The 12991-nt window shown below is 40.5% G+C and overlaps 1 protein-coding gene across 4 annotated transcripts in view; it reads right to left on the reverse strand.

The window, feature by feature from the left end:
* Positions 1-12991, reverse strand: part of PIAS2 (protein inhibitor of activated STAT 2) — a 64548-nt gene that overhangs the window by 32919 nt on the left and 18638 nt on the right. For all 4 annotated transcript variants that reach the window (XM_040984977.1, XM_040984974.1, XM_040984975.1 and 1 more), the window contains exons 3-5: positions 7987-8071; positions 4604-4654; positions 4374-4464 (exon numbers count right to left, since the gene is read on the reverse strand). In XM_040984977.1, coding sequence (XP_040840911.1) covers positions 4374-4464; positions 4604-4654; positions 7987-8071 — 227 coding nt within the window. The remainder of the gene's footprint in view (positions 1-4373; positions 4465-4603; positions 4655-7986; positions 8072-12991) is intronic.

The following is a 12991-nucleotide window of genomic DNA, read 5'->3' on the forward strand; positions in this document are numbered from 1 at the left end:
GAAAACAGAGAAGAAGGCCAAAGTGTCTGGACTCCTGCCACCTAGGTGGGAGACCCAGATGGAGTTCTGGGTGCTTAACCTTGGCATGACACAGTTCCTACAGCTGCAGCCATTTGGGGGAGGGAACCAGCAGATAGATATTCTCTAACACTACCTTTCAAATATATAAATCTTAAAAAATGTTAAGAAGGAAGAGAATTGTCGTTCATTACTTATTCTCTATACAGCACGGAAATAAGAGCAAATTGACTGACAAGTTATTCCTTTTAGACACAAAGCAATAACTTCCCACCACTTTTCACTGAGTCATCAATGCGTATTTTTTTTAAATGAAAATCTGCAATATGTGGGAGAGGTGCAGATACAATATGGCTCTTAAAACCATATTCATCCAACTAATGTCTCAGATTTCCTTGCAAGTGTCGACATCCTAAACTGCATATGTTAATGCTGATAAATCTAGACTTTAATAAAATTACCAAAGAAAGGTTTTCAGATAACAGCCAGGATTCAGGTTCCTTCCTCAAAATGTCCTAAAATTATTTGCTGGGAGAAGAGTGTAGCTAACTAGTTATATCACGGGAATAGCATCAAAGTTGCACCAAGTATAGGCAATGATAATGCATCACAGCTGTTACCCTGTCATCAAGTTTAACATCATTCTGTATTGCAATGAGGTTGATACAACAGGACTAAGAAACATCCTATCAACTACTACTTGAGAATGCTCATCATTGTTCCATAAGAGGTATATACTAACTAATATATAAAATCACACAATTTGTTAGCCTTATTCACAACTTGTAACAAAATTTTGAAAACTATTATGAGTTAAGACAAAAAGAACTGTATTTGAGAGGCAGAGAAGGGGAAAAAGAGAAGGATGAAAGGAGAGAAGTGTGCTGCTGCACCCATTTGCTGGTTCACTCCCTAAATCTGCTGAGCAGACAGGGTGGGCAGGCTCAAGCCAGGAGCCAGGAAACCCAAAGACCCAACTACTGAGCCTCCCAGGGTGTGCACTGCAAGAAGCTGGGATCAGCAGTGGTGCTAGACTCCATTCCGAGCACTCTGATATGAGATGTGGGCGGCTCAAACACTTCCCCCTCAACTTATATTTTAATATGAAAGTTAGAATAACTGAGCATATGTCTGTTTAGAGGTTTTACTCAACTAAATTTACCTGCGTGGAATACAGGAAGTCTGTCTATAACCATACTAGAAAATGATGTGACAAACAACAAGCAGAAGAAATATCAACCTCTGTATCTTGGTAATTTTGTATAAAACTTTTATTTTGCCTATTTTTGGCTTGGAAGATAACTCTGTCCTTTGTTATTTCTACTGACAGGTCAACCAAATAAGAATAATGGCACAAAGTTTGCCAACATGCTAAAAATAACTTATGAACTAGGTTAACATGAACTCTGTATATTGTAATTTGTGTCATAAGGCAAAGTGAGTAATGTGGGCAGGAAGGTTGACAGCAATTCCAAGATAAAATGTTAATAAATTCATAATAACACACTGATCTTGATCATCTGAAGCATTTCAATGTATTCTTTAACTCACTGGAGGGTTTGATTTCATCAACTGTTCTGCTTTATCTGCTGTAACTATATTCTTCCCCTACATTAGTTGTACTATCCGACCCCCATCATCACTGATCTGGTTATCAATGGGCTGTGGTTGAGATTCTGTATGTGTTTGGGGCTCGCACTGTAGTGCAGTCAGTTGAAGTGCCACCTGAGACATCCCATATGGGCATCAGCTGGAGTCCTAGCTGTTCCCTTACGCTAATATGCCGGGGGGCGGGGGAGAACACACAGAAGACAGCCCAGATATTTGGGCTCCTTTCAGCCATGAGAAAGGCCTAAAAGATTCCGAGCTCCTGGTTTTTAGCCTGGCTCAATGCCAGTCATTGCTGCCCATCTGAGGAATGAACTAGAGGATGGGAGCTCTCTCCCTCCCTCTGTAACTTTGCCTTTCAAGTACATACATAGATCCTAAAATATGTTATGTGAACGTGTAGCCTTCACATGCTTCTAACATTCTCAATGAAAAAGCATAATAAAGTTCATCTGACAGGGAACCTAAGGGGTAAATCTTTCTAAATAAGGATTGCTTAAAAAGCAGCAGCAGACAACCCGTTAACCCAATACTTCAGTAAAAGGAATACTTTACACCACATACAATAACAATATCCTATCCTACTTGGGATTAGGACAAACGTTTACAAAGATGTGTCTTTACATTTCCTCCTCAATTTTAAAATAATTACTTCTATTTTAGTTTATTTATTTATTTGTATGAAAAATGGGATTAGAAGATAAGTTTATTTGGTACGTAAAATGTATGCCTATAAGAGATCTCCAAACAAAAAGTACACATTAAAAATTATGAATGGATCTGAATGTTTCATAAAACCAAAATTTTTAACTATATTTTTTTGTGAACTTTATGAAATATCCTGTCACCAATACAGATTTTCAAACACACACAAAAGTAGAGAGAACAGGAAGTACCCACAAACCAACTTCAGTAACAACCAACATAAAAACACATCTGGTTTCATTTGCCACAAAACATACACCCACCACACATATACTTTTCACCATACTTAAATAAGAGCTTTGGATGTGCCATGTGACCCACATAAATTGTAGCATGCATCAAGTAAGGCCTTAAGAAAAAAAAACATTAATCGGGCCAGTGCTATGACTCAACAGGCTAATCCTCTACCTCCAAAGCTGGCATCCCCTAACAGTGGAGATTTAGGTCCAGGCTGCTCCACTTCCCATTGAGCTCCCTGTTTTGGCCTGGAAAAGCAGTGGAGAATGCCTATGTGGGTGCAGGGTCCCAAGGCCTTGAGCCATCCTCTGTTGCCTTACCTGGTCAAACACAAACATGGATCAGAAGTAGAGCAGCTGGGACATGATCCAGTAGCCATATGCAATGCCAGAGCTTGCAGGCAGATGGTAGGCTAGCTGAGCCATCACAATAGTCCCATGCCATTTTCTTACATTACAACGTTTAACTGGCAGACCCCAAATGCACCTCCAGCGTGTAGTGCTTGACAAACAGGTCATATTCTTTTTTTTTTAAGATTTATTTTTATTATTTTTTTTAATTGGAAAGGCGGATATACAGAGAGGAGATACAGAGAGGAAGATCTTCCGTCCCATGATTCACTCCCCAAGTGAGCGCAATGGTCGATGCTATGCCGATCCGAAGCCAGGAGCCTCTTCCAGGTCTCCCACGCGGGTGCAGGGTTCCAAAGCTTTGGGCCATCCTCGACTGCCTTCCCGGGCCACGGGCAGGGAGCTGGAAGGGAAGCAGGGCTGCCGGGATTAGAACCGGCGCCCGTATGGGATCTCGGGCGTGCAAGGCGAGGACCTTTAACCACTTGCGCCACTGCGCCGGGCCCAAACAGGTCATATTCTATTACCCTCGCTTGGAATATGGCTTTGCTAGCCTTCTAAATAACAATACCAACACAGTTAACATATTCCAAGCCTCACTGGAAATCAGTTAAATAAAGTGTTAAGACCCAAGCAAACACAAATTGAAGAGTCTAGAGATATCTATTAGGCAAGCAATGCACTGAGTGTGCTATATAAATATATCCTAGGTTTTGTGTTTAAACAACAGGGCATTAAATATCACTGCACCTTTTCTGAGATACATCAACAAAGTACAAGACTGGAATTTTTTTTAAAGAAAGAATTATTTATTCATTTGAAAGGCAGAGCAACATAGAGATCCTCCCTCTCAAAATGTCTCCAACAGCTGGGGCTGGGCGAGGATCTTCATCCTGGTCTCACCCATGGGTTGCAAGGGTCCAAGCACTTGGAGCATTTTTTTTTTGCTGCCTTCCCAGGGTCAATACCAGGAAGCAGACCAACTAGGACTCAAATTGGCACACCAATGTAATACCTGGTATTGTAAACAGCATCCAAAATTTGGTAACACTGGTCCCTAAGACTGGAATTCTTGATCTCTATGGTCAACAGCTCCCCACTGCCTGTACTTTTCATCAGGTCCCATTTCAACAAGGACCAAGTATAGCTAATCCAAACAGCTATCACAAAATGCTGCTATATGGGAAGTACCCAAGTCCTGTACTGATATGCTGGTTGATATGATCCAAAAAGTCTTTGACAGGTTCCTGATTTCTAGAATAAGATGGTCCAAGTTCATCTTTTCCATTTCCCCCAGATCTTCAGTCAGCGATTATTTCTCCAAGGAGCTGCAGATCTCTCTAGTGGACAAGAGTATTTAAGCTAGATAGTACTAGCTTGAGTTAACACTGTTTCTAGACTTGTCAATGTAACATTAAACTTATGGGAAAACCAAGTAAATAAAATGCAACTTACAGGCAAAGGAAACAGCTTTCCATTAACTTTTATACACAGACTATTAGGATAGTTATCTTCTTGAGGACAACTTGTCTCTGCAAGGCAAAGCCTACATTAAAAAAAAAGGAGGAAAGAAAATTCTTCAACAGTATACTCAAACATGCTTATGTGTTTTCAAATTCATGACTACATATATGTACATAATGAACCAGTATAATGCTAAGGTAACAGAAAAATCTCAAACTCACCGCAATTGAACTTGGACTGTATAATCTCTCCTGCCACCTGGCAAAAAATCTCTGAAGAAAAAAAAAAAAATCAAGTGAGTTAAGAAAACACAGTGAGAATTCATAAGAACATTTTTACCAGAAAGAAACTTATATTAACATTCTTATTCTTATTCCTTAGAAGATAAACACTGATCTACTAAGTCTTTTTCAAAACATTAGAATAATAACTCCCACTTTTTTAACCTTTACCCACGTCTACAGAAATGTTAATGGACATTCAACTCACAGGTAGCTTGATAACACAGTCTTTTTCAAAAGAGAATAAATCTGCTTAACTAGAAAAGGAGCACCCCAGTTTCTGAAATTGCTACTTGATCTATTTGCTTAGTGATTCTTAACCTTGGCTAAACAGTCCAATCATATGAAGGCTTAAAAAAAAATAATAGGACAACCCATTCACTAGATAGTCCTCCAGGTCTTACATGTAGCCTCACAATTAGCTTTACAGTTACTTGGGCAATTCTACTATAGATCAAAATAAAGCAACAGTACCTAGAGTCACAGCATCTCTATACCATGGCAACTTCATACCTAAGCATAAAACTAAAAGCACAGAACTTACTCCCATTTCTACATGAGATTGTATGAATCCTATACAAAAAAATCTTTGATACTGAACTTTCCAAACCCTAGTCACTCAGAATGGAGGCCACGATGAATCAGCATTGCTATTCCTCAGCAGCTTATCTGAAATGCAGAATCTTGGGCCCCATCCCAGACCTAACAGAGTCTGCATTTGAACAAACTCCCCAGGTTACAACTGGTGTACAATATAACTGAAAATATTATCCTAAGTCTTGGGGTTTGTCAGAGACATCACTAGGGTGGTCCTTTCTTGAGAAATCTAGACGAGTACATTTAGCCCTCACGACTATGGCTCGGATATTAGTTTAGATGTTGGATGTCCCCCAAAGACCCATGTGTAAATGCTATTAAGAGGGCAGAAACATAGCCCAATTATGGTACAGGGGCCTTCAGGGAGAAAATGAATCAGGTTAAGGTTAAAGTCCATGCTAAATAAATTTATTGGGGAGAGAGGGACACATGCTTCCTCTTGCTATGTGGAGACCCATGCATTCTATCAGTAGAAAAATCCTTCATCAGAGTCAGAAGCTCAGAGGTCTTCTGCTCTTTGACTGAAGCTCCAGAATCATGAGCCAAAAGAAACCTTAAGGAACTCTCCGTATTCCATTGTAGCAACAAAGTTAACACACTCTGTGTTCTAGAACGGCTGTTTGCTTCCAATCCTCTGCTCACTAGAGGGCAGCGGAGCAACCAGTTTGAGTTCTTCAGTCCCAAGCATTCTTTCCTTCGAATTCTACATTTCTGCCATCTACTTCACTGAGCTGTGACAACTATTTATGTTAATACCTGTAAAGTATCTAAGCTTTAGACAGGCAACAAGTGTGAGCAGCTGGCTATTATTTTTATTTCCTTAGGATTTGAGTCTATAAAAAAAGAGGTTGCTATTATTAAGAAATTTATGAATACAAGTAGTTAAATAAATAGAACTATAATTTAATAGAAAATAAGTGCATAGTACAGTGAGAAATAAAGAATATGTGTGGAAAAAGCTGGAAAAGCATCACAGAGAAGGTTAAGACTTGAACTAAGGGTTCAAGTCTCCCTCAGGTTACAGGGAGAGTAGGGAGAAAGAGTCTGATAAGCAAAGGTACAGAGATGTACAACTGCGTGGGTAACTAAGGAAAGGCAAACAGGAAATCCTTGCCAGCCAGGGAACAGTACCAGGAAATACTACGATTTTTTAAAAAGGAGGGGTCAGAGGTGGGCACACAGGACACTACAGAGAGCTACCAGTCAACACAGCATGGGTTCTTGAGGCCTCACCACAGGATTTTTAAACAAAAAACTAAATGGACTTTACAGTCATCATGAGGTCAGCTGAGAGATGCAGTTAGGAGACCATCACAATAACACAGGCAAGAGATGAGGGCTGTTTAAACATGAATAACATTGAATGGTATTGAGGCATAAGATCGGGCAGGGCTCAGTGACTGACCAGATATAGCAAGGCAGAGTGAGGGGAGGGGAGCATCTAGGATTTTGCTCAGGTTTCCAAACATGGAGAGATGGAGATGCTCTTCACCAGGATAAGAACTTGAGCAGTATGTGACAAGAAGGGAGTTGGATGGGAAGTGGAACAGCCAGCATCTATACCGTATCCCAGTACTTGAAAGGCAAGGATTTAACCATTAGGTCTTGATGAAAGAAACAGATTCCTTGGAGAAGTGATCAGAACAATTAGAGCAACACAAATTACTACCTTTATTTACTTAGTAACTTACTCTATACTGATACAAGTAAATCAATAAAGTAAATAAAGGGAAAAGGACAGTTCTTCCTTACCACCAGTATAAAAAATAGAACCACAGAAAACAATCAATAGAATATAACAATGTTTTAGCCAAATTCATAACTGAACAAGACTTGTAAAGGAACAGTAAATTGGTGGCTGTAATTTTGAAGGGAAATAGAATGTTCCCAGTCTCCAAGTTAACTTTCTCAAAAAAAAATATCCATCAACAAAAACAGCTAATTAAGACTCCAGTGCAAACAATACCTTTATCAAGTGATCAAGGTTAATATCACCAAAAACAACACATCAGCATTACGTAGCTCCTCAGGCAACCAGCATTCAGGTCCCTCACACCTGCATGGAAGACTAAGACTACACCCTGGCTCCCGGCTTAGGCCTGCCTCAGCTCCAGCTACTGCAGGTTTTCAAGGAGTGAACCAGTAGGTGGAAGATTTTATTCTGCCTTCAAATAAATTTAAAAAATTTTTAAAATTATTACCAAATATGACAAATACTAACTTAAAAGTTGAAGTTTTATGCAAAAGTTTTTTCTAATTCATAATTTTTTTTCTAATACATAAAATGCTTTTCTAATTGTAATCAAAATAGAGTCCTATTACTCAAGGAAAAATAGCCTGTTACAAACTAAGTCTTCATATGAGTCCATAACTCCCTTGCACCTACACTTGAAAACAGCACTTTGAAAGAGCAAATTAAGGTTAAATAAGGGCCAGAAGGATGGACTTTTAATCGAACATGAGTGCCGCCTTCCTAACAGAATACACCAGGGATGCACAGATACTAAGGAGAAGGGAAGTGATGAAACAGTAAGCAATAGAAGTGAAAAACAAAGGCCTAAGGAGAAACCAAATTGGCTAATAATTTGATTTTCGACTGACACCTCTAAAATTTTATTTATGCTGAAGCCTCCCAGAAGCCACCCAGTTCAGTGTTTTATTATGGCATCCCTAGCAGACTAAGCTATAACAGTCAAGAAGAAACACATCCCCAACATTCCTCTTACCTGGATATGCATATCTCTCTAACTTGTTGAGGTGTCAATGCAAAAATAAAAAACTTCTCTTGAAATCGTTGAATACTGCTTTGAACTGAGGAGAAAAAAGAAAAATAATTTCAATAACAAATGTAAGAAAACAAGCAGGGACTTCTGATAAAAAGTATCTGCCAACTTCTAAAATGTTTAAATGTGAAATATTTTTAAATCAGGAAAAGACTGAACTGCATTCATCTTGGAACCATGAGTCACCCTAAGAGATATGTCTTTCATTTTTTAAAACATTTATTTATTGGGCCCGGCGCGGTGGCACAGTGGTTAAGGTCCTCGCCTTGCATGCCCGGGATCCCATATGGGCGCCAGTTCTAATCCTGGCAGCCCCGCTTCCCTTCCAGCTCCCTGCCCGTGGCCCGGGAAGGCAGTTGAGGACGGCCCAAAGCTTTGGGACCCTGCACCCGCGTGGGAGACCTGGAAGAGGCTCCTGGCTTCGGATCGGCATAGCATCGACCATTGCGCTCACTTGGGGAGTGAATCATCGGATGGAAGATCTTCCTCTCTGTCTTTCCTCTCTGTATATCCGCCTTTCCAATGAAAAAATAATAAAAATAAAAATCTTTAAAAAAACATTTATTTATTTTGATTATAAAGGCAGATTTACAGAGAGAAGGAGGGAGAAAGATCTTCTGTCCACTGGTTCACCCCCCAAGTGACTGCAACTGCTGGAGCTGAGCCAACCCGAAGCCATGAGCTTCCTGTGAGTCTCCCACGCGGGTGCAGGGTCCCAAGACTTTGGGCCATCCTCCCCTGCTTCTCCAGGCAATAAGCAGAGAGTTGGATGGGAAGTGGAGCAGCAGGGATTAGAATCAGCATCCATATGGGATTCCAAGACATGCAAGGTGAGGACTTTAGCCACTAGGCCACTGCATTGAGCCAAAGATACCATAGATTTAAGCATTTAATCATTCTTTATCCCAATTAAAAAAAAAGTCCATGCACAATTTCACGGAATTTCTTGGTACCAAAATAAACTTGTATTAAACTTGTATTGACAGGAACTGGTTTGAATCACTAGTAAGAACATCAGCTTGAAAGAGAGTTAACTAAGAACACTCATGAATTCTGTCAACACTGAAACAAAGTGAAACAAATTTACAATTAAGCGTGGGCATAAGAATGGAGAAACTGAGACTGCTGTGGCACAGTGTGTAACACCACTGCCTGCCACCTTAGCATCCCTTTTGGGCACCAGTTCTAGTCTAGATGTTCCACCTCCAATCCAGCTCCCTGTTAACGACCTGAGAAAAGTAGTGGAGGATGGTTCATATGTCTGGGCTCCTGCCACCCATATGTGAGACCCAAATGGAGCTTCTGGCTCCTGGTTTTGGATTGGCCCAGCGCTGGCCAATGCGATAATCTGGGGAGTGAAGCAGTGGACCAAAGACTGTGACTCTATAACTGTGACTTTCAAAAATAAATAAATAAATCTTTAAAGGGAAAAAAAAGGAAAGAATGAAGAAATCTCTACCACTGTATAAAAAGTTCATAAAGACAATGTTCTAAATAAGTTAGCAGTTTATATACTAACTTGTTTTAAGTGGGAAAGAAAATTATGTTGAGCATGAAATATCCCATGCACATAAATCTTGAGAAGAAAATTATTCTGTCCCTTTACTGGAGACAAGTGATCAGCAGCAATGACCAACACCACAGATGTCTGTGTCACTTCAGCTTACACATGCTGAACCAATCTCCTAACCAACAGCTGGCCCAGATCAGTTGTAAACAAGAGAGCAGCTTTCAGCAAAAATGTTAAATGAGCATGTTAAGATCCTAAATTTTCTTAGAGGAATTGAAGTGCAGCTTTATCAGGATGATCCTGAAGTCAGAGCTCAGAGCAATACCTACCAGGAGCAGGAAGTGGGCTAGTCAGATCACAAAGTGGCCTGACTGGTCAGAAGCAAAGGGCATGTGGACAGCTTTTTCGGATGTTGGGTCTTTTGGTGGTAGGAGAGAAGCTGACTTTCTGGAGGGCCACATAGTGAAGATACCTGCTATTACAAGAATGTTCTCAAGAAAGTTAGCCAAAGCTTTAACAGAAAAACACCTGGCAAAGTTTCACTACACAGTCCTAGTCCTTCACAACACTGCTCCTGGGCCATTCCTCTCATGAAGCAAAGGCAAACTTAACCCACTTCACAGTCCTGACTTGACTCCTCCTCTTCTGTTCCTTACTCATCAAAAATCTTCAAAGAACACTAAGATTCCTTCAGGTAGCATTCATATGGCTAAACTCCCAGGAGCTCCAGTTGTTTCAGCATGGACTATGTGGCTGTTATCACTTAACAAAGTCACATAGAGTCAACACATTATAGATTGAAAAATAAACTTTATATTTATTTTTATCTTTTATCTGAATTTCCCCACAAATTTTCTGAAGTTTTCTCATATACTAAAAACACAACAAAAGAAGTCAAGAAATAGTCCCCAAGAAAGTACTCATTTGTCATGTTTTGTTTTCATTGTTTTATATTTAATTGCTCAGAAAACAAAATTTTAGATTTTAAAACTTGTTATTCAGATAGTTATTAAGATACATAATCATCTGGAGCCAGCAATGTGGTACATTGGGTTAATCGGTCTCCTACAATGCTGGTATCCCAGGTAAGTGCCAAGCTCAAGTTCCAGCTGCTCTACTCTCTATCCAAATCCTGGGGAAAACCAGTTTCTTAGAAAAACAGAAAAAAAGGCACAAATACTTGGGTCTCTACACCCATGTGGGAGAGGTGGATAAAGTTCCTACTTCTGTCTTTGCCCAGCATGCTTCATGGTAAAAATAAGTAAAAAAGAAAAAAAAAATCCACAAATCAAGGATGTGGGAAGAAAGTCTTCCATTTTCCAACAACTTGTATAACACAGACATTAAATCCCAAATACAACCACAATATCTTCCATCACACCCTTCTTGTAACAACTCTGATATTCCTCCGGTTAAGGAACAGTGGGGTCTACATCATCCTCCCATTTCAGTTCAAATGAGATTTCTTGGAACAAATACAATATAAGGGATGCTACATAACATGCAATGATAGTAATGTAAGTCCCACAACTGCTTCCTTGCTGTCAAAACACTCACTTTCGGAATCCAGCTCTCATGCTAGAAAGAAAATCAAACTAGATCACATAGAGAAGCCACATGTGGGGACTCCAACCAACAGCAAAGCTGAGGTCAAGCCATCAGGTAGCAGCATGGCCACCAGACTTGTCAGCAAGGATGTCTCCAAATGATCCAACCTTCTAATCATCAAGTCATCTTCTCAGCTAAGGCCACAGGCATGCTGGGATAAGGAAGCCCTTCCAAATTACTAACCCAGAGAATTCATGAGCATAACCATTTGTTTTCCACCACTCTGTTTCCACACTATGTTACACAGCAGCAGTGAGTAAAACAGTGCTATGATCTCATGAAGCAATTTAACACAATCTTTTAAATTCCAAATTATATTCAGATTCATTTATGAATGCTACAAATTGATGAGGCCAGCTGAAATTTTGTGTAACTATATTTCCAAGAAATATCATCAGAAAAGATGGTCACAGAACAAAAACTCTCATGGTGGACAGATGGTCACAGCACAGACTCTATGATACATTACTCCTTGAGATTACATGTGATACAGAAACTTACATTTCAAAAATGCTTTATGAATGAGAAGAAAAAATATGACACGGAAATAAGCAGCTACTGATATGGCTAGTGTAATAAAAAGTGAAATTCTGAGGGACTTTCCCTGTTATAGTTCTGTAATGTTTGAATTTAACTACAAGCACGAATTACTTTTGCAATTTAAAAAGAAGAAATTTCAAGGAATCAAGGATTTATATACAAAAAACCTTAGATTTCACAGATTATTAAACAGTTAGACCTACCAATATTTACTATATATAAAAACTGGGGCCCGGCGTGATGGCACAGTGGTTAAGGTCCTCGCCTTGCGCACCCAGGATCCCCTATGGGCGCCAGTTCTAGTCCCGGCAGCCCCGCTTCCCACCCAGCTCCCTGCCAGTGATTTAACTCAGGAAAAAAAGAGGCAAGAAGACCTTTAAGATGTAGCAACTTTGATTTTTCTGCAATGTGAAAGTAGATCCACAGGTGTTCACTCACTCCCAAGGCTGGGAACAGGCCAGGTTGGGCTAGGCTGTAGCACCTATTGGCTCACAAGAGAACCGGGCTGGGGGAAGGTCAGGTTAGGTTAGACTGTAGCACCTAGCAGCACTCAGAAAAACTGGAGCTGGTGACAGGCCGGGAAAGGGTTATCAGAGGTCACCCCAAGTAGGCCTCAGCACTCAATGGTGTGCATCTGAGCCAGACGAAGGAGGGCTGGGCTCAATAACTCCAGGTTGATAGGGCAGCTGAGAAATAAGGCAGGCAATGGGATTGACCAGAAAGCTACACCCACCAGTACACGAAATGGTTGTTGTAGGAGATGGACTGAACCTGATCCTGCACTAACAAGTACACGCAAGAGTCAAATCTGAGGACTTCCCAGGTGAGGTTTCTTGGAGGACTCCACAACTAGACCACGGGAATCAAATCGACCCATAGGGAAAACCATGAGATACAGGGTCTCACCTTGGAATGCATGTATTGGGACTAGGTCTTCTCAGTTGCTGATTCCTGTACAGTGGAGAGCATGCCCAGATGCACACAGGAGACAGGACTACCAGTTCATCTAAGCCAGCAGAGGATGTCAAGTACTTCCTCAGAGGATAGCAAACAAAGCAAACTGGACAACTTTCCTGACCAAGCTTTGCAACAACTGTCTGGGTCTGTGATGCACTAAGGTGGACTTTGGATTTTCTTAACCCTGGTACGTTTTATCTAAGCCAAGTAACATAGCCATTGAGGAAAACAAAACTTTTACTGAATCCTTTCTGAGTGAGCAGGTGTCCTCTGCAACCAGCCACATTTCTGCAACAGCTTCTGTAACCACAGCCCAAGGACAGGATCCTCCCT

This window comes from Ochotona curzoniae, unplaced genomic scaffold (genome assembly GCF_017591425.1).
Source record: "Ochotona curzoniae isolate NIBS_2020 unplaced genomic scaffold, NIBS_Ocur_1.0 contig_43, whole genome shotgun sequence".
NCBI classification, from domain to species: Eukaryota; Metazoa; Chordata; class Mammalia; order Lagomorpha; family Ochotonidae; genus Ochotona; species Ochotona curzoniae.